The sequence below is a fragment of the Xyrauchen texanus genome, chromosome 43 (genome assembly GCF_025860055.1).
Source record: "Xyrauchen texanus isolate HMW12.3.18 chromosome 43, RBS_HiC_50CHRs, whole genome shotgun sequence".
NCBI lineage: Eukaryota > Metazoa > Chordata > Actinopteri > Cypriniformes > Catostomidae > Xyrauchen > Xyrauchen texanus.
The window spans coordinates 10,166,371-10,184,956 of NC_068318.1; the positions used below are offsets into that span (position 1 = coordinate 10,166,371).

Genomic DNA, 18,586 nt, shown 5'->3' on the forward strand with positions numbered 1-18,586 from the left:
TGAAAATGAGCAAAACTGACTCAAATTACGACATGTAAAAAGTGAAGCGTGATGTGAAGGGCGACAGATCCACAGGGGCGCTGTACTTCGACTTTAAAACTCAAGCAGGCTCAACAAACTCGACTACTTTAACACAGGGGTCAGCAACCTATGGCACGCGTGCCAGCATTGTTTGCACATCCATTGACCAGGAAAATAACAGATAACTTTAACAGAGTTCAACATATACTGAAATATTTAAGCCAAGCCTAAGACAAAAGTCTAACGTCTTGCTTCACATTATTCTAATTTGAACACTGTGTAATAATAAACGCATTAAGATAATGGTGGTATCAAAAAGGAAAAAGATGTTAAAGGTGGAGCCAATATTATTGATCATTTACAGACAGACTTCAATGCAATGCAACAGATGCCCAGCAGACTAACTTCCATTACTATGATTTAAATTCACAAACATGTCAAATTAAAAAGTGCAATAATCCAGTTTGAACACCTATTAGAAGGAACATTATTATTTATTTATTTTTTAATATGGCAAGAGCAAAATCTATCAAAATACCAATATTTTTACACTTGATCCAAACTGTCCATGACATGTGAGCCCTTTTAAATTTTGACATAAAAATGCAAAGATATTTATAGTGAAAGAATTGTACAGCAACAATGCAGCTCTAATGAGCAGAATTTTGTGCTTTCCTATATAAATAAATGACTCAAACAGTCTAACAAATATAGGTAATAGTGTGTAGATTTGAGATCGTGAGATTCCTAACACACAACACAACAACACTTCTGCAAGCAGCACAGTAGTAGTTTACAATTGAATAAAAAAAAAAAACCCAACACAAGCAAGCATTCTGGAAGAATATAAGGGACATGTGTACGTAAATGTGTTTGAAAATTCAGAAAGGTGCAAAAGTTATCATCACCTGAAGAACTGAAATAATTAACATCGGTATAAAAAAAAAAAAAAAGAGGATAAACTCATTTCACTTGAATATTCTTATATCCCGCTTACTTCAGATAATGTCTTTCATGGTAAAATTACTCCTATATTGGCCTGGAAAAGGCACAACAGTCCAAATCAAAGGTGTAACACTCCTTCTCGTAATGCATTACAGTCAAGAAACATTGGCCAAGAGATAAGAAAAGCTTATCTCCGTACATCTCAGTCCACAGTCTGTTCAGTGCAGGGACACTTGGCCAGTTTTAGGAGAGGTCACCACCTGAATTTGCGGAACTGCTTGCGGTAGGGCTGGGATCTCTTGTCCTTCTTATCGGAAGGCTTGTTGTAGATATACACTAAGGGTCCAGAAAAGTCATCTGGGTTGTCGTCCATCATCTGCAGCTTGGTTTCAATGGCATGAATCTTTGCATTAACACTATAGAAAGCAGAGGGAATACAAGAAAGAAAAGAGCATTAACCATGTTCTCCATTCCATGCAGAGCACTTCAGTGGCTGTTCTGATGGGGGAACACAAGCATTTTTCTACAAAAGTCACACTTCGGAGAAGCTATTGGTCATGACTGGTTCGAGCACAAGACACTTTCGTCCTAGCTGCAAAAGGAGAGGCTGAGAAAATGTATTAACAGGAGAATGAAAACATTGTATGAGAGAGAGAAACACAAAGGCGAGAACTTGAAAGAGCAAGAAGTGAAATAGGGAGAGATGGAAGGAAAACAAGAGGGTGAGAAGTCTAGCTTAGAGCGGAAATATCCCAAACCTCAGTGAAGTTGGCTGCTCTCCTGCTTCACTGGATGAAGGCTCTAAACTGGCAGGCAGATTCTTGTCTCCTCTGAAGGTTTCGAACCTCTGAAATAGAGCAAACACACACACCGAGTGGAACAATAGACAGGGAAGACACGTGTGAGGCACACACTTATGAGGAACTGTGCAGTGCTGATTTACATGATTTGTTTATGAAAAATGAGAACCAACTTTTCACCATAAAGCTGGACATTTGAGGTTAAAGGTCAGGTAGAAGAGATTAAACTTAATCTCTATCGCCACCTATCTTATAATCAATTGTTCCAGTCAGGGACCAAAGAAAGGCCACAAAAGCTACTTATTCTCTCAGTACGGCATTGTGGGAAAAGCTGGACTGCAAAAAATTGGCATGCATTAATTCCAATCAAAAATCCTTACAACCTTGAGCATTGTAACAGCCAAGTCATGTTATGGGAATCTGTGGGGAATAAAAACAAAGAATGATTTAATAAACTATAATAACGAAAGACTAAAGTGAAAATGACAAAACAGTTATGAAATGACAAGTTGTATTAAAGAATACATTTTCAATGTTAAAGACAACATGAAACAGCCTCCACAACACACTTAACTGGGAAAATGTCATTTATGGGTGAAACAAAAATAATATAGGGCAGGACATGATTTTATCCTTTGGGATTTGATTGGATGGTGATTGCTAGGCTATTCTATTATTGGTTAATCTATTTATTCCCTAATCATGCAGCCTTACTTGAAAAGTTGCCGGGTGTTTTTTCAACTTCAGGCAAATTTCATGTCCCAGGGGTTGTATTTTATTAAACGAACAGATTTCCACTTTTTTCTTTTGTTATATGAAGGTCACATTAAAACTGACTTGTAAAATTCTTACCAGGCCCTCATAATTTATTTTTAGTACTTAAAAAAAAAAATGCTTTTTATGTTCAAATTTTACCATTTTAACCGTGACCCAGACTTTCAATATGAAAATATTAAAATCCATTATAAAAATACAAATTATTACATGTTTAAAACTATGATAATATAAGCAAAGAGAGAATAAACAACCACTTTCAATATTAATTGTGTGAAAATGTTTTCTATCAGTTTTTCAAAAATTAAGGCTCTACCACAAAACATTTTGTACCTAACAAATTTTTGCTTGTTAACCAGGTCAACAAAACTGTCAGTGAAGAGCATACTTGAGTTGAAATATGAGACCAGAAAAAAAAGAAAGAAAAATCAAGGTAAATATCACTTGTGAACAGAATTTTTTTTGGGGGTGGGGGGGGGGGCTATCATTTCCAATCAAGCTATAATTTTGTAAAATTATGCAAAATGTCTGAAAATGTTATTTAATTGTGTGTATTTTGAATACATACACTGTAAGCTATAATTAGTCTTTGCAAGACAAAAGGAGTCAGACATTTTATTTAAAACATGATAAAGGGATGACTTTCTCCTGCTGAACACAAACAAAGGTTTTTAGAAGAATATTTCAGCACTGTAGGTCCACTCAATGCAAGTGAATGGTGAACACAACTTTGAAGGTCCAAAAAGCACACAAAGGCAGCATAAAAGTAATCCATACAACTCCACATGATAGGTGTGGGTGAGAAACAGATAACTATTTAAGTTCTTTTTACTATAAATATCCACTTTCAAACAGCCATCCTAAGCTCTCTCTTCTTTCCTAAGAGTTCCACAGCCACACCTTTCATTTAGCTTCTGAAGACATGGATTTAACCAATGGAGTCTTATGGAGTATTTTATGCTACCTTTATGTGCTTTTTGGAGCTTCAAAGTTCTGGCCACCATTCATTTGCATTGAATGGACCAACAGAGCTGAAATATTCTTCTAATATTTACACTATGGGGTGTGTGTGTGTGGGGGGATTACATAACTCTACAGCGATGCATGCACACATACACAGGACAGTTTTAGTACACACATTTAAAAAACTGTTTTAACGGGAGTTTATTTTCTAGAAGTTCACAGTAAATGTGCTCAAAGTTGAAGAAACACCCTATTACATGTTTATGAAGGTTATGTAAACAAACCTTTATTTCTTACAAAATTATGTGCACTGATTAATCATCCACAATAAAACCAGGGAAATTTATTACAAAAGTAAACAGGGTCTATTTGATTTAACTTTGTCTTTAAGTTCACTTGTGAAACCATATTTGTAATTTCTTTTTGAGTACAGAAAGCCACGAGGCTATATTCTTACAACCTATTCCTCATCATATACATTTCATTAGGTTACATTAAGTAAATCATTTTCCTTGTGTTTATTTTCCTTTAGATTGCGACACTCCACCCATACAACACATGTATAAAGGGCAAATAATTTTTTATATACACCACATTTTTCAGACAGCTTACTGAACAAGGGGGCTTCCGAGGGCACGGCAGATATAAACACATCGCTGAAGAATACTCTGATACTCAGACAAATGTATCTATGGGCCTTTGTCAGGGAGATGGTCAAACTGACGACACATACACACTTTCATCAGCCTCACAATATTGGGCGGAGGGTGGTCAAGAGCACCTGGATCCAAACCTACTACTTGTTGTCAACAACTCTGCTCTGTTGACCTTGACCCCAGCCTGGTGTCCCTTTCCCCTCAGACTGGGAGGGCCAGAAGGGGTGCACAGGAGGGGCGTGATTCTCAACCATACAGGATTTCCTGACTCACAGCGGCAGCTGCCTATTGTTAAACACCAGGGTTGCCTGAGGAGTCTCTATATGTAGCTCTACATATTCTACATATTTAGCTATTACTACGGCTTACCAGGGTCAGAAATTAACCAAGGTTTGAGGCAAAAATGCCATTTTAGCAAATTTCTAAAATGTAGCAGTTGTTATATTTATAATTATCAATTCTAGGCCTAGGCATGAGTCTTTTGCATTATTTACGGCTTCATTTGTATTTGATGTAGACTTGAAGTTAAAGCCATAATAGTTCAGATTGACAAGTAGTTGCCATAAATGGGATAATGCTGTGTTTTTATATTATATATATATATATAAAAACACAATGACAATAAAGTTGAATCTTAATCTTAATATATATACACATACATACATACATATATATGTGTATACATAAAGATTAAACTTTATTGTCATTGTGCAGAGTACAGTTACAGAGCCAATGAAATGCAGTTGTTTTCGCATATCCCAACTAAGCTGGGGTCAGAGCGCAGAGCGCATGAAACAGCTCCCCTGAGCAGCTCAAGGGCCCAACAGTGGTATCTTGATGGTGCTTGAACCTCCAACCTTTCGGTTAGTAACCCAGAGCCTTAACCGCTGAGCCACCATATATATACGGATGAAAAGTAAAAACTATCTACATAGATTTTTGCCCATAACCGATAGTTCCAAAAAGCAACTATAGGCATGGATTAATCGTAAAAATTATGCATCGGTCTACCTCAAATGCTAGCCCAACGATATGGCTTAGGTACCTCCTTCAATGTGAATTTATGGGACTTTAATGTCCTCCAGGTAAAAATCCTAAATTCGAATACTTAGAAGAGAAAAAGCACATCTCTACTCAATAAGCTGCAAGATTTAAAGTATTGTTCAGGCACCAAAGTTAATACTTTGGTTTGTGTGTGTGTTTAAAAATACATAACCCTTTGCAAACTCAATTCATTTTGCGATACCCACCTTTACCTGAGCATGAGCCCAGCGTACCACTAACTTCTTAGAAAGCGCCAACTTTCCATTCAGACACTGAATGGCCCGCTCAGCCTCCTGTAATGGGGGAGAAAAACAACATTAATTTTGATTGTCATAACAGAGATTGCCAACATCAAAATTAGATTTAATGATTATCACAATAATACAGGTTATGTTTAAATGTTTCTAAACATTTGTCACTATGCTTTGACCAGAGAATTTGACACCAAGTGGCACCCACAACTTAATTATATGACAGATAATTATTATTTCAAATTCAAATTATCTTTTAAACCATTTGGCATTTTTAAGAAAACATCTCTACAGCCTCTGGATTCAGAGTCTTCCTGTTTGTCTGTTTGCTCGCTCCTTGTGACTCTTACTGGGAGCACGGCATAATGATAGGGAACAATAATGGCTGATGATGGATCACTAGTTTTCCAAGCTATCATGAAGAGTGTGAATAAGATCTGTAAACACACATTTCCCCTACAACAACACTCTTGGGACTGCCTCACATTACACTCAAAAGAGCAACAGCCTTCCTCCATTAGATGTCTAGGTGCTTTATTTGGGCCTCCATACGATCAAAAGATCCATCAAAATGTCGTTTTGTTAGTTAATTCTCAGTGTATATAGGTAAAGAGAAGGCACAGAACCTCTTTGGTGTAGAAGTTCACAAAGCAGTATCCTCTTGGCTGGCCCTCCAGAGGACCCGACTTGTGGAACAGGAAGTCAAACTGCTTCACTTTGCCAAACTTCTCCAGGAGCTTCACTAAATGGTACCTGCAGGAACACAGAGTGAGATATCCTTATTTTGAAGTTCTGAAATCTATTTCATTTTGTGCAACATACTCCCAAAGTTGGGGTAAGCATTTGTGGCAACATGATTATGAATACTGGAATTACACTAACTAGATTTTTGCCTTTGCAAAACTTGTCGCCATTATTCTAGGCTGTTTTGGCTGGTTAACAAGGTGTAAGTAGGGTTGCTTACTGGCCCAAGTCAAAAGAGCCCACCAAAAGTCTGTATGATACAGCTAAGGTTAAAAGGCACTATATAAGTGCAGACCATTTACCATTCTTCCATGTAAATCTATGGGATTTTTACCAATGTGTTTTTTGTAAATCTGATCACTTATTTAAATAATAGCAAACCTCCCTTCAATAACTTTCCTAGTCTTCTAGAAACACGTTACTATACATTTTTGCTAAATGTTTTGTACTTGGCTCGCTGTATGTTGTATAGTGGCAGTTTCCTGCTGCAATGAACATTAAAGGCACTTCAACAACTTTTATTCTCTTTCAGGTAAATCACAAGAAAAACAGCAGATGATCAGTTCATAAACACTTAATTTTTGCCTTGTCCCACACACAATGCTATCTTATGACTTCAAAACACTTATTAAAGTGCATGAAGGTGATACATTTTAACATTTGCATTACATAATCAACTATCAAACTGCACAGTGGGCCAGGATATGAGTCCTGAAGAGCACGTAAATCGTCACACAAGTCTAAAATGTCAGAAGCCACACAAAATAATGTGGTTGCTTCAGCAATTGCATTTTTATTCTCACATTTGCTTTTCTGACACTATTGGTTAGGTTTAAGGTTTAGAGTATGGAGGTAGGCGGTCACAAAGTTCACAGCTCTTTAACAAAAGGAGGACGCGGGAGACGTTGAAACTCAAAAGGTATATTTGAATTTAACAACTTAAAACTTGCTTTTCAGTGGACTCAAAACCAACACAGTCTCTGGGTGTGTGTGTGTGTGTGTAGATCTCCCTCCCACACTGAAATCTGGCTTGCTCTTAAATCCGTATCCACTGTGGGGCCTGGGTAGCTCAGCGAGTATTGACGCTGACTACCACCCTTTTGTGAGTTCAAATCCAGCACGTGCTGAGTGACTCCAGCCAGGTCTCCTAAGCAACCAAATTGGCCCAGTTGGGAGGTTTGAGTCACATGGGGTAACCTCGTCGTGGTCGCGATTAAGGGTTCTCGCTCTCAATGGGGTGCGTGGTAAGTTGTGCGTGGATTGCACAGCGAGCCACGTTATAAGATGCGTGGAATGACTGTCTCAGAAGCGGAGGCAACAGAGACTTGTCCTCCACACCCAGATTGATACACGGAGCAACCAGAGACCGAAGCAATTGAGACAGCCTAAATGGATAGAAGAACTGGCACTGAGTAACCACGCCACCATGAGGACCTACTAAGTAGTGGGAAATGGGCATTCCAAATTGGAACAAATCTGTCTCCACTCTCACTGCAATGACAAACAGCTGTTAGAGACAATCAGTGACAGGTGATGACCCTCACCATTCTCATCTCCCGATCTCACTATGCATTCTCAAGCCATCGCTCCACTGACCAGACACCCCCATCACCCGGTGCTACACCTTGCGTCCCTCACCAAAAGCTTCTGGCTGATGTACAGCACCGGACAATCCTCCCCCTCGACCACCAGGGACAAAACGGCTCCCCTGTCTGATGCATCGGTGTTTAAAACAAAAGGGAGAGCAAAATCAGGAGAGTGTAACAATGGCCCGACACAAAGCACAGCTTCCACCTGCATAAAAGCCTGTTTGCATGGCTCCATCCACTGGACCGGGTCAGGGGCTTTCTTTCTAGTGATATCATTCAGCAGGTTGGTGATGTCCGAATAATTAGGCACAAACCTTCTATAGTAGCCAGTCCAAGGAACTGTCTCACCTCCTTTTTGGTCTTGGGTCTCGGGCAGGCTGCAACTGCTGCGGTCTTATCAATTTGGGGATGCAATTTGGGGATGCACCTGCTGCTGTAGAAGAAGCCAAGTAGAACCGCAGATACCGTACCTCCATCCATCCAATTGCGCACCTCTTGGGGTTTGTCGTGAGACCCACCTATCACAGCAACCTCTGAACAGCCTTCAGGTTCTGCATGTGCCACTGCCAATCACTACTGTTTATAATGATGTCATCCAGACCAGAGGAACATGGGATGGGGTGGTCGCGGGGCCCGGTGTCACGGCGGCAGCTCCTTCTGAGGTAGCAAGCTCCAGAGCACATGCTGGTCCTCCACTTGAGCCTGGAAAAGCGTGATACGCGCAGCTCAAGGAGGGTCGGATGCTGTGACTGGTGGCTGCTGACAAGGTTCTTGAATAATTCCTCCAATGGTGAGGCATACATGGTGGTGTTCTTCATCCTTAAATCCCAGGTTAAGGCACCATTGTCACAAAATTCGTAGCTCTTTAACAAAGGAGGAAGTGGGAGAAACACAAAACTTGCTTTTCAGCAGAATCAAAACCAACACAGTATCTGGGTGTGTGTGTGTAGCTCTCTCCCACACTGGCGTCTGGCTCACTCTTAAGTACGTCTCAACTGTTACTGCAGTGACAAACCGCTTTTAGAGGCAATCAATGTCAGGTGATGACCCTCACTGTTCTCATCTCCCGATCTCGCTCTCTATTCACAAGCCGGTGCTCGACCATGCCAACCCCCATAGGCTTTTTTATTTAAAACTTGATTGAGCATTAACCTTAAAGATCTCATATGTTTAATAGAAAATTTAACTCACATTTCACCTTGGAAAGAGCCATGTGATATCATTTAGCAAAAATGCCACTGCAGTCAAGGTTTTTTGTTCCATGAGATCAGGCTCTATTCCATAGGACAAAGTTTTTGTTAGGTTGTTAAACTGGGTATTTAGAGGTACTTAAAGTTGTGTTAAGGATTTGAACAAAGCCCCAAGTATGAGCAACAGTAATAGTGATGCTTGCCTTAGCAAACAAATAGCATTAATAATTGGACAGAGCAAGAATAAAAAATTAGAAACAACCATTATTAAAGCCACAAGGGAATGATATCATAATTCTTTGCAAGCTGAGCTTGATCAGAATGACAGGTCTCTTTACACCTTTTTAGCTGCTGTAAATCTTTTATTCACACAATACAAAGGATACAGCAGTGGTACAATGAGGATATAAAATAGCGGAAGCCTGAATTCCCTCAAGAGTTTAATTTAAGACAAACAATTACAACTGTGTGCAGCTTCAACAACCTGCTGTCATGTAACAGCCAATAAGAGACATAGGAAATCACGATGGCCCGGCCCCAATCCATTATAAATGCAAAAAACAACAGCAGATAGTTTTGACACCTAAAATCTTATATATACATATATATATATGTGTGTACAGGACAATGTTGCAAGGGGTTTGTTCAAGGTCTTCTTGATGTCTGACGAAGGCCCTGAGGGTGGCCAAAACGTCATGTATTTTTTTAAACAAATAAAGTTGTAGCTCTATTTTTGCTTAAAGAATGGGTGTTGCACCTCCTTTTGAAAGTGTATTCCAAGTGAAGCAGGATATGCAAAAAAAAAAAAAAGAAATATGTAAGACGCCACTACTTTGGATCGCTAAATTGTGATCGTCAGAAAATCATTGGGTGGTGAAAAGTGGACATTCCATACTATAAAGCATGAGTGCAGCTAGATGGCCGTGGTCTCTATTTGACAGATGGCTGGTGGACAGGGGTTGAAAACTAAGAAGTACTTGGTGATGTCAGTCAAAAGGAAAGTCGTTTCAGAGGTGAAATACCAGGTCTTCGATAAAATATATATTTTTTTCTTCTTTGGAGTAACATTTACCAATGGATGATTCACAATCAGACCATTCATGTGTATTATGAAAGTAAATAGGGCCAATTTTGATTTCATGTTGGCATGAAACTTTACACAAATATGAAAGTCATAACTTTATTTGCATAGCGCTTTTCACAATACATGTTCAAAGTATACTTTTGGCTTAAGGGTACAGGAAGAGAGCACTCATAAAACAGGAATAATGAATTTCTCTTCCAAAGAACAGAAGAACCTTTGGATTACATTAAACCTGTGCAATCCAAACACAGAGATAGAAGTACAAACAGGATTCTTCAAACAGCCATGTCCTCTGCATTTGAGGGCAGTCTAGCAAGCAGTCTGTACGTAAAAGAGAGTGTTTTCTCTCCCTTTGCCAAGAATCCCCGCTCCTGCATGTTAACACGTACGTCATCCAAGTCATTAACATTTAATGCGATATGACTTGGCACGAACATGACTGCAGAGTGTCTATTTGCGCGCATAGTTGCATTAATCGGTTATGCGGCAAACCACATTTTATGAAAGCAATGCCAAATAAATATGAGTATATTTGCCTTTGGTATGTGTCGGCATAATCACCAGTGATTTATTCTGATGTGTGGAGGTGATGAATGGGGCATATGCATGGGCATTCTATAAACAAAATGCCAAAAATACAGTAACACAGCTTAGGAAGGCATCCAGGCATACATTTCTTTCAGCAGGAAAAGGATGGGAAAACTAAAAGACTCCAAACTAAGTCATACCGAAACATACTAGATAAACAACAACACGTTTTTGGAACTTCATGCTTTATTGTTGTTCTTTCAGCATGTCAGCAAGAGTGTTCTGGGAGTAGCCTTGTACAAGGAGCTGAGGAGATGCCTGAGATTTCATTTTTGTATTGGATGTTTGAGGTTATTTTTAAATACTGGAAAGGTAGGAGCTTGGACAGATCCTGGCTTGGGTATTAATGTTTTCCCCTTCTCTCCCAAGAGCTTTTCTTCAAGTAGATTTCGCACTTTCCCAGACTCCACCCTCTCAAACTTAGGCCACTGGATCTTCCTGGCTTGCCGCAGATTGAGGAATCGATAATGGCCCGATTCAAAGGGACAACATGTAGAGGTTTTCAAACCACAATGCACATCCCCAGAGTGCCATAAAATATGCTGTGGGGAGGAAGAAAGGGTCCGTCCAGGGATTGAACAAACTCTTTGGCCTGGAGTGGCTTGTGAAAGTAGTCGTCAGCCAAGCATGTCAGCTGCCCACCCACCTGCAGCCTCTCCAGTTTCAATATTGCTGGCTTAAAAAGTGCACTGACAGACCTTGAGAAACATTTAGCAGAACAGGATGAATGCAGAATTAAGAAAAGAGTACGGATATCAAGGTCAAGGAATGATTTCAACAGACACGTGTCCATTTCAGATGACTGAATCGTGCTATGTGAGGCCAGTCTTCATCGGCTGTCCCATCGGATATAGCCTCCTGTCCCCTGTGCCTACGGCATAACGGACAATGCAAAACAGAGCTCCAACAGCCAAAAAAGCACAAACAACCTGCAGCATATGGCAGATCCATCACCGGCCCTAAATGGGCCCCAGCGGAGCCCGGACAGGTCAATATGTCAGCCTCTTATTACGACAGCAGCCCCTGCTTTGTGTGAACGAACCGGGTAGGCCACGGACTTTAAGTGTGGGAAACAGGCCCTGAAAGAAAGAGTTTGTATGTTTGTGTCAGAGAGATGTCAAAGCACATGTGTGAGGTGGAGCACTTTTCTCTCTGTAATTGTTGAAAGATATTCTCATAAGACGAAAGAAACATCATTCTCACTGTTGTCATCATAGCTCAGTCAAGCTGCAACAACTATGTCACTCAAACTGAAGGATTAGTTTAGGTGGATCTGACAGAGGCCAAAGTGCTTGAGAATTTAGTGGCTCTGTTCCACAACAAAGTGAGCTACCTTGCTGCCTACATGGATAGCAGCCTTCCAAGGCATCATCCTAATGGTTATGGATTCTCACAAGTGAATGATTTGGAACTCTCTACATTGGCAGCAACTCAGAATGCCACACAAACATTGGAAAAAACAAGCGAAAAAACAAGAGTAATTGATTACGGCAGTCAGAAGAGAGAAAGAGATATACAAATTTACTGTCACTTCCACAGTAGATGTATTTGAAAACCCATTACAGCAGTGTTGACTAGTTTTCAAGGGTATATAAATCAAAGTATAGAGTACAAATGTAATATAAAAGCAAAAAGGTGTCGGAGTCTGTGAAACGTGTTAGTAAACAACATTTTAGCTGGTTTCCACCATCGGGCCGAACTTTCTCTTTGAGAAACCCTGGTGTTCCGGGCGATTTGGCACGGTTACGGCTTCTTTGTGTGGTGCTGCAAAGTCAAGAATGCAAGTAACAAATAAGTCAATTGGCAAATGCATGACAGGTAAACATTGGAGAGACTGCCAAGTTGTACGCTGCAGAGGATGATCACATATTCCAGGTTTTAGGACTGCTTTCTTCCCTGGTTTACAGATACATTTATAATCTAAATTTCTTACCTTGGCATTGGTAAATTGAAAATTGTGAGTAGTCACATACTAAAGCCATCCCACCAGCATGGTTGAGCACATTTAGTTAACCATGCTGAGAAATCCGGCCCCAGAATAGTTTGTAATCTTTGGAAGCAGCAAAATGATGCTGCCTACATTTTGGAACAGCCTTTGTGACAAGAGGCCAGGTATGGTGCATTAAAATGCTGCCCTATGTAGGCAGCTCACAAGGTTTGGCAGACAATGCTGGAGACTTTATTAAACACCTTTGACATGAGTCACAACACAGTATTTTCTAGATAACAGAAGGCAAGCTAACATTTAAAGGGATAGTTAACACAATTTAAATTCTCTCATCATTAACTCGCCCTAAATCCACCCCAGATGTGACTGACTTTCTTCCGCAGAACACAAATTAAGATTTTTAGAAAAATATTTCAGCTCTGTAGGTCAATACAATGCAAGTGAATGGTGGTCAGACCTTTGCAGCTGCAAACATTACATAAAGGAAACATAGAAGTTGTCCATATGACTTCAGTGATTAAATCCATATCTTCAGACGATATTTAGTAGGAGTGGGTGAGGAACAGATCAAAATGTAAGTCTTTTAAGTCACCATTTCACTTTTACATCTGAAAGTCACATCTTGTGCCTGTTTAGTTTCACTTTCACATCTGAAAGTGAAAGTTAAAGTGTAGATTTAGAGTAAAATATGACTTAAATATTGTTCTGTTTCTCACCCACACCTTTTATATAGCTTCTGATGATACAGATTTAACCACTGGAGTCTTATGGATTACTTTGGTTTCCATTATGTGATTTTTGGAGCAACAAAGGTCTGATCACATTTGACTTGCATTGTAAGGACCTACAGAGCTGAAATATTCTTCTAAAAATCTTAATTTGTGTTCTGCTGAAGAAATAAAGTCATATACATCTGGGAAGAATTTTCATTTGTTGGTAAACTATCCTTTTATGTGTTCGAAGCAGGGAAGACTCACAGGTTCTGTGACAGGTGGAAAGTGTCATGCTGCCCACGCACTGACTACCACAAGTCAGTACCATATATTTTCACCACTTTTCTGTGGAAAACAATTGAGCAACTGTGCAAATGTGTCCAGAAACAGTTTTTTCTTTAGTTCAGACTAGCAGCTTGTGATGAATGTGATGTTGATGATGATGAAACTTACAGTCAATAAGCTAGATTAATTAGCACCATGAAGAGACTGTTTAGAGGAAGAGAGAAGGATGATTTTCTGTCAGACAAAAATCTGTTGGTGAATGCAAGCTTATGAAATGTGAACTTTGCAAGTTCTTCCAAACCTGTGATATATTGAGGTCCCTTAAGATAGATCAGATGAAATATATGAGAGAGTCACGATGGAATGGCTGACAAAAAAAGCAGCTTTTCCATAAATTACTGCAAAAACAGAATCTGAGCATGCAGTCTACTAGCTGTATTTGCCTATAAATATGCCTGTAAAATAACTTGCGGGAGACGAATGAAGACTTACCAAAAAGCAAAAATACAAATCACAAAACTACTGGCTGCTTAAAACTTTATTATCAGAAATAGGAATGAGATTTTTTCACATTACAATAATGAGAATTTGAGGGAGAAATGTTCTTCATTTGGCACTTTTCCACCATCGTAGTGGACAATTATCATTGCTGAGAACCATGGTGAGAAATTGAGCCAGGAAGAGCTCCTAATCTTACCTTACCGAACCATATTCAAGTGGAAATGCTACTGGAGCCGATTCTCACCATGCTCACGTCCCGGCAGTGGATAAGCACTTATTGTCATGACAATTTCAAAATGCAAAAAATCATTTAAGGGGCTAAAAATAAGCTTTCGTAATGCCAAAATATAAGTTCTTATTTTTGTCCTTTTGGTTTAAGGGTGATATATGACCTGGACAGCTGTTGGTAAGATTCACCCCACTAGTTAAACAATTGTGCTTTAACAAAAAACTGCATGTTGTTGGAGACTTGGCATATCGGTTAGCAGTCATGGTGCTTGTGTAGGTGACAAGTTTGACTTAGGCTTGCAACATTTCCGATCCTGTTCCATTCTCTTCTCCATATAATTTCCTGTCTCCTCTCTACTATCAATATGAACAAAACTGGCAAAAAGATCAAAAAGGATTTAAAGTGAAACTAACATGATCACTCAAAGCTTACGGCCCATAAAATATTAGTTAATCTCTCATAATTTACTCACCCAAATGCCATCTCAGATGTGTACGACTTTCATTCATCTACTCAACTCAAATGAAGATTTTTAGAAGAATATATTAGCTCTTTTGTTCCATACAATGTAAGTGAATGGGTGCCAAAATTTCGAGAATTAGGGCTGGGAAATAGGATGATGTAATCAGATATCAACAATGTCTTACAAAGATCCTGATGCCGATTCCAAACAGACATGATCGACAATATCGGGAAATGGCAAAACCATGGATCTGGGAAGTAGGCAAATACAGCCGTGGCCAAAAGTATTGGCAGTGACATAAATTGTGTTTTGCAAAGTTTGCTGCTTCAGTATTTGTAGATTCAATGGTATACTGGAAAACAATGATAAGCGTTTCATAAGTTTTAAAGGCTTTTATTGGCAAAAACACTACATTTATGCAAAGAGTCAATATTCACAGTGTTGACCCTTGTTCTTCATAACCTCTGCAATTCGCTCTGGCATGCTGGATATCAGCTTCTGGGCCAAATCCTGACTGATGGCGATTCATTCTTGACTTATTAGTGCTCGGATTTGGTCACAATTTGTGGGCTTCTGTTTGTCCACTCTGCTTTTGAGGATTGACCACAGGTTCTCTATGGGAGTAAGCTCCAGGGAGTTGCCTGGCCACAGATCCAAAATTTAAATGTAATGATCTCCGAGCCACTTCATAATCACTCTTGCCTTGAGACATGGTGCTCCATCATGCTGGAAAATGCACGGATCATCACCAAATTGCTCCTGGATCGTTGGGAGAAGTTGCTCTTGCAGGACATTTTGATACCATTCTTTATTCATGGCAGTGTTTTTGGGCAAAATTGTGAGAGAGCCCACTCCCTCATACATGGATGGTCTCAGGATGCTCCACTGTTTGCACGACACAGGACTCATGGTAGCGTTCACCTTTTCTTCTCCGGACTATCTATATTCCAGGTAACCATTGCTAACAAGAACACAATGATTGGAAGCACTCCTTCTCTCCTTTTATAGCAAACAGTCTGCTCTTATAATCCAGTCAGAATGATAGAGTGATTTCACCTGACTAGTACTCGTTCACACTTTCCCAGGTTCTGCTAATATGATTAGTGAATTAATGTTGGCTGGTCATTTTGTGCCAGGACCAAAAAAAAAATTTGGTTTTTGTGATAAAAGTAAATTTTTTTGGCCAATGAAGCTTTTTAGCAATACAAACACAAATTCGAGAAGAACACACATTTGGCAGCATTATTTTGGGAACACAAGGAAATTTATTAGGCTTATTTATTTTGATTTTGAATGTTTTTACATTTATAATTGTCTTTAGTTCTAAATCTGTAGGCTATTAGTAACTTTGCACCCATTGACGGATGCTTGCATGATGGCAAATCAAGCTCTTGGCGACAGTAAATGTTTGGATTTGGGGAGGTGGTTAAATAAGATTTTTAGATCACTTTGTTATTTTAATGCTTTTTTCGTTTAGTATAAAGTGTAATATGAATTTAGAAATGTTTTTTGTTTAAGTGTTTTTTTTGTTTAAAGCAAAATCAATAAAGCAAAAAGATTCACGGACCCTTGGCAGGTGGGTTGACGATGTAATCGGATATCGCAATATTTTTTAAGGCAATTATTGATATAATATTTGTATATATCGCCTAGCCCTAGTGAGAAACAGATAAATATTTGTCTTTTTTTACTATAAATTCTCCTCCTTGCTCAGTCAATCTCCACTTTAACGTTCACCTTCTTCTTCATGTGTTTTTGGTGATTAAATGTATATATTCACGCATATCGCACCTTACTGGGAGGGAGTACAATTTCAAGCAAGAAAATTACTTAAATATTGATTTGTTTCTCACCCACACCTATCATATATCTTCTGAAGATATGGATTAAAAAAAACTGTAGTCATATAGATTACTTTTATTCTGTGTTTGTGTATGTGTTCAGTCACAATTTTGGCACCCATTCATTTGCATTGTGTGGACCTAGAGTTGAAATATTCTTCTAAAATCTTAATTTGTGTTCTACAGAAGAAAGAAAGTCATACACATCTTGGATGGCATAAGGGTGAGTAAATGATGAGAGAACTTTTATTTTTGGGTGAACTATCCCTTTAACATTTGTGTTGTTGTGCTCCAGTCTTGGTACTGAACACCAACTGACCAATTTCCAAGCCTTCATAAATCTCTCTTTGAATCTGTCCACAAGAGCTACAGTGCAAAACCTAAAGTCCAGTTTTACCCCAAATCTCAATTACTGTTCTCAATGATCCACTTACTGAAAAGCCTAGGAAAAATTGCATTTGGGTGAATGCTGATCTCACATAGCAAGATTACACCAGTGTGTGTTGTGTGCATATGTGTGTTTGTTTGAGATCTGCAGGACCCTGAAGGTCGCTACTACAAACACTCCCAGTATGTGAACTAATTAATCTTCCCAATCACCAGCCTGTGGGCATCACGGCTGTTTTCATTCAAGCATGTTATTTAAAGAAAAACAGAGGAACGAGTGGGAAGGAAACGCCTGTCTAGACGCCAGCCCAGGCAAGCTGTACATTTTCCAGGGGTGCTCTCGCAATGTGTGCTGTTTCTCTCCGGCTTCCCTTCTGTGTCACCCACCCACCCCCTCTCCACCTTGAGCAGCCGCTACAGGTTCACAGAGTAAACACGCCAGGTGAATTAGAAATTATGGCAGCCCCTCAGCAAAACAGGTCTCCACGGCCGGATGGCTCTCTTTAACACGCCTTGCTCATTCTCCAGCACAAAGACACATACAGCTAATCAATCACCCGGACAGGTCCGCAGGTCTGCCTGGGAGGCAGTGCAGTGAGAGCCCGGCCCAGGGTTTCTACAAAGGCAAAGACTCACTCTGTGATCTTGGGGTCAATGTTGCCGATCCAGAGCCGATGACCCTCCTGTGCCAAGCCACCTGACAGGATTGAGGCATTCTCCACAGTCTCTGCAGCTGACTGCATTGGGGTCCTGAGAACAATGAATGAGCCGTTTCTGTGACTTCAGAATGAAAGAAATAGACAAACAAATAACTGTCATGTGAGCATGATACAATGGAATGTATAAATGTATTTGAATGTCAAACATTGGTCTTTCAATGAACAATACACAATATTGCCTCCCTACTAAGGCATCATAACTGAAATCCCACATGGGATTCATAAAGTATCTATCTATCTAGACAACAGCATTGAACAAACTGCATTGTATGAGTGATCACATAAATACATAGGCTTAATAATCATTGAATTTAAAAATAACAGTCATGCATACTCATGTTTTTACTCAAGCATTCTTGATTATGAAAATTTATGTCTTGTAAAAGTGGACATCAAATAAATTTTGGACCTCAAATCAATCATAACAGTGTGTTAATTTGAATGCAAAAAATGTCAATGTGCATTTTACAAAATATTTTTCATGCAGAAACAAGCACAGCACTGTATTAGTGCGTTTAAAACCACTATTATGCTTAACAATGTCACAATTAAGAAAACTGAGATGAAAATCATTATATAATTTAGAAATCAACGACTCATTTATGTGCTAACAATTAGCGAGCGATGCTAACACAATTATTACGTAAGCAGAGCACTCACCCTTTTTTCCTGTTTCTCCCTTTTGCTCTGTAAACACAACTAAAAGACACGATGTATACAAATGGGTGTCAATGCCTCAAAACTGAACCGTCACCTCGTATATCTGCCACACGAACGAGTCAGACAAAACATCGGCTGGTTCCAGTTAGCTTAGCATTCAAAACATCAACAACGGCGCAGTCCAGTGACGT

General features: G+C 39.4%; 1 protein-coding gene across 2 annotated transcripts; it reads right to left on the minus strand.

Moving 5' to 3' along the window:
- Positions 1–505: 505 nt before the first annotated feature.
- Positions 506–18,566, minus strand: LOC127635718 (probable RNA-binding protein 18). Of its 2 annotated transcripts, none has more exons than XM_052115948.1 (6): positions 18,396–18,566; positions 17,653–17,766; positions 6,081–6,207; positions 5,416–5,496; positions 1,725–1,813; positions 506–1,382 (listed from the first exon to the last, which is right to left on the minus strand). In XM_052115948.1, exons 2-6 carry the CDS (start codon positions 17,757–17,759, stop codon positions 1,220–1,222), a joined length of 567 nt encoding a protein of 188 aa, XP_051971908.1. In that variant the 5' UTR covers positions 17,760–17,766; positions 18,396–18,566; the 3' UTR covers positions 506–1,219. The 2 variants fall into 2 exon arrangements, with proteins under 2 accessions (XP_051971908.1, XP_051971907.1); XM_052115947.1 differs by having other exon boundaries at positions 17,653–17,796.
- Positions 18,567–18,586: the final 20 nt, after the last annotated feature.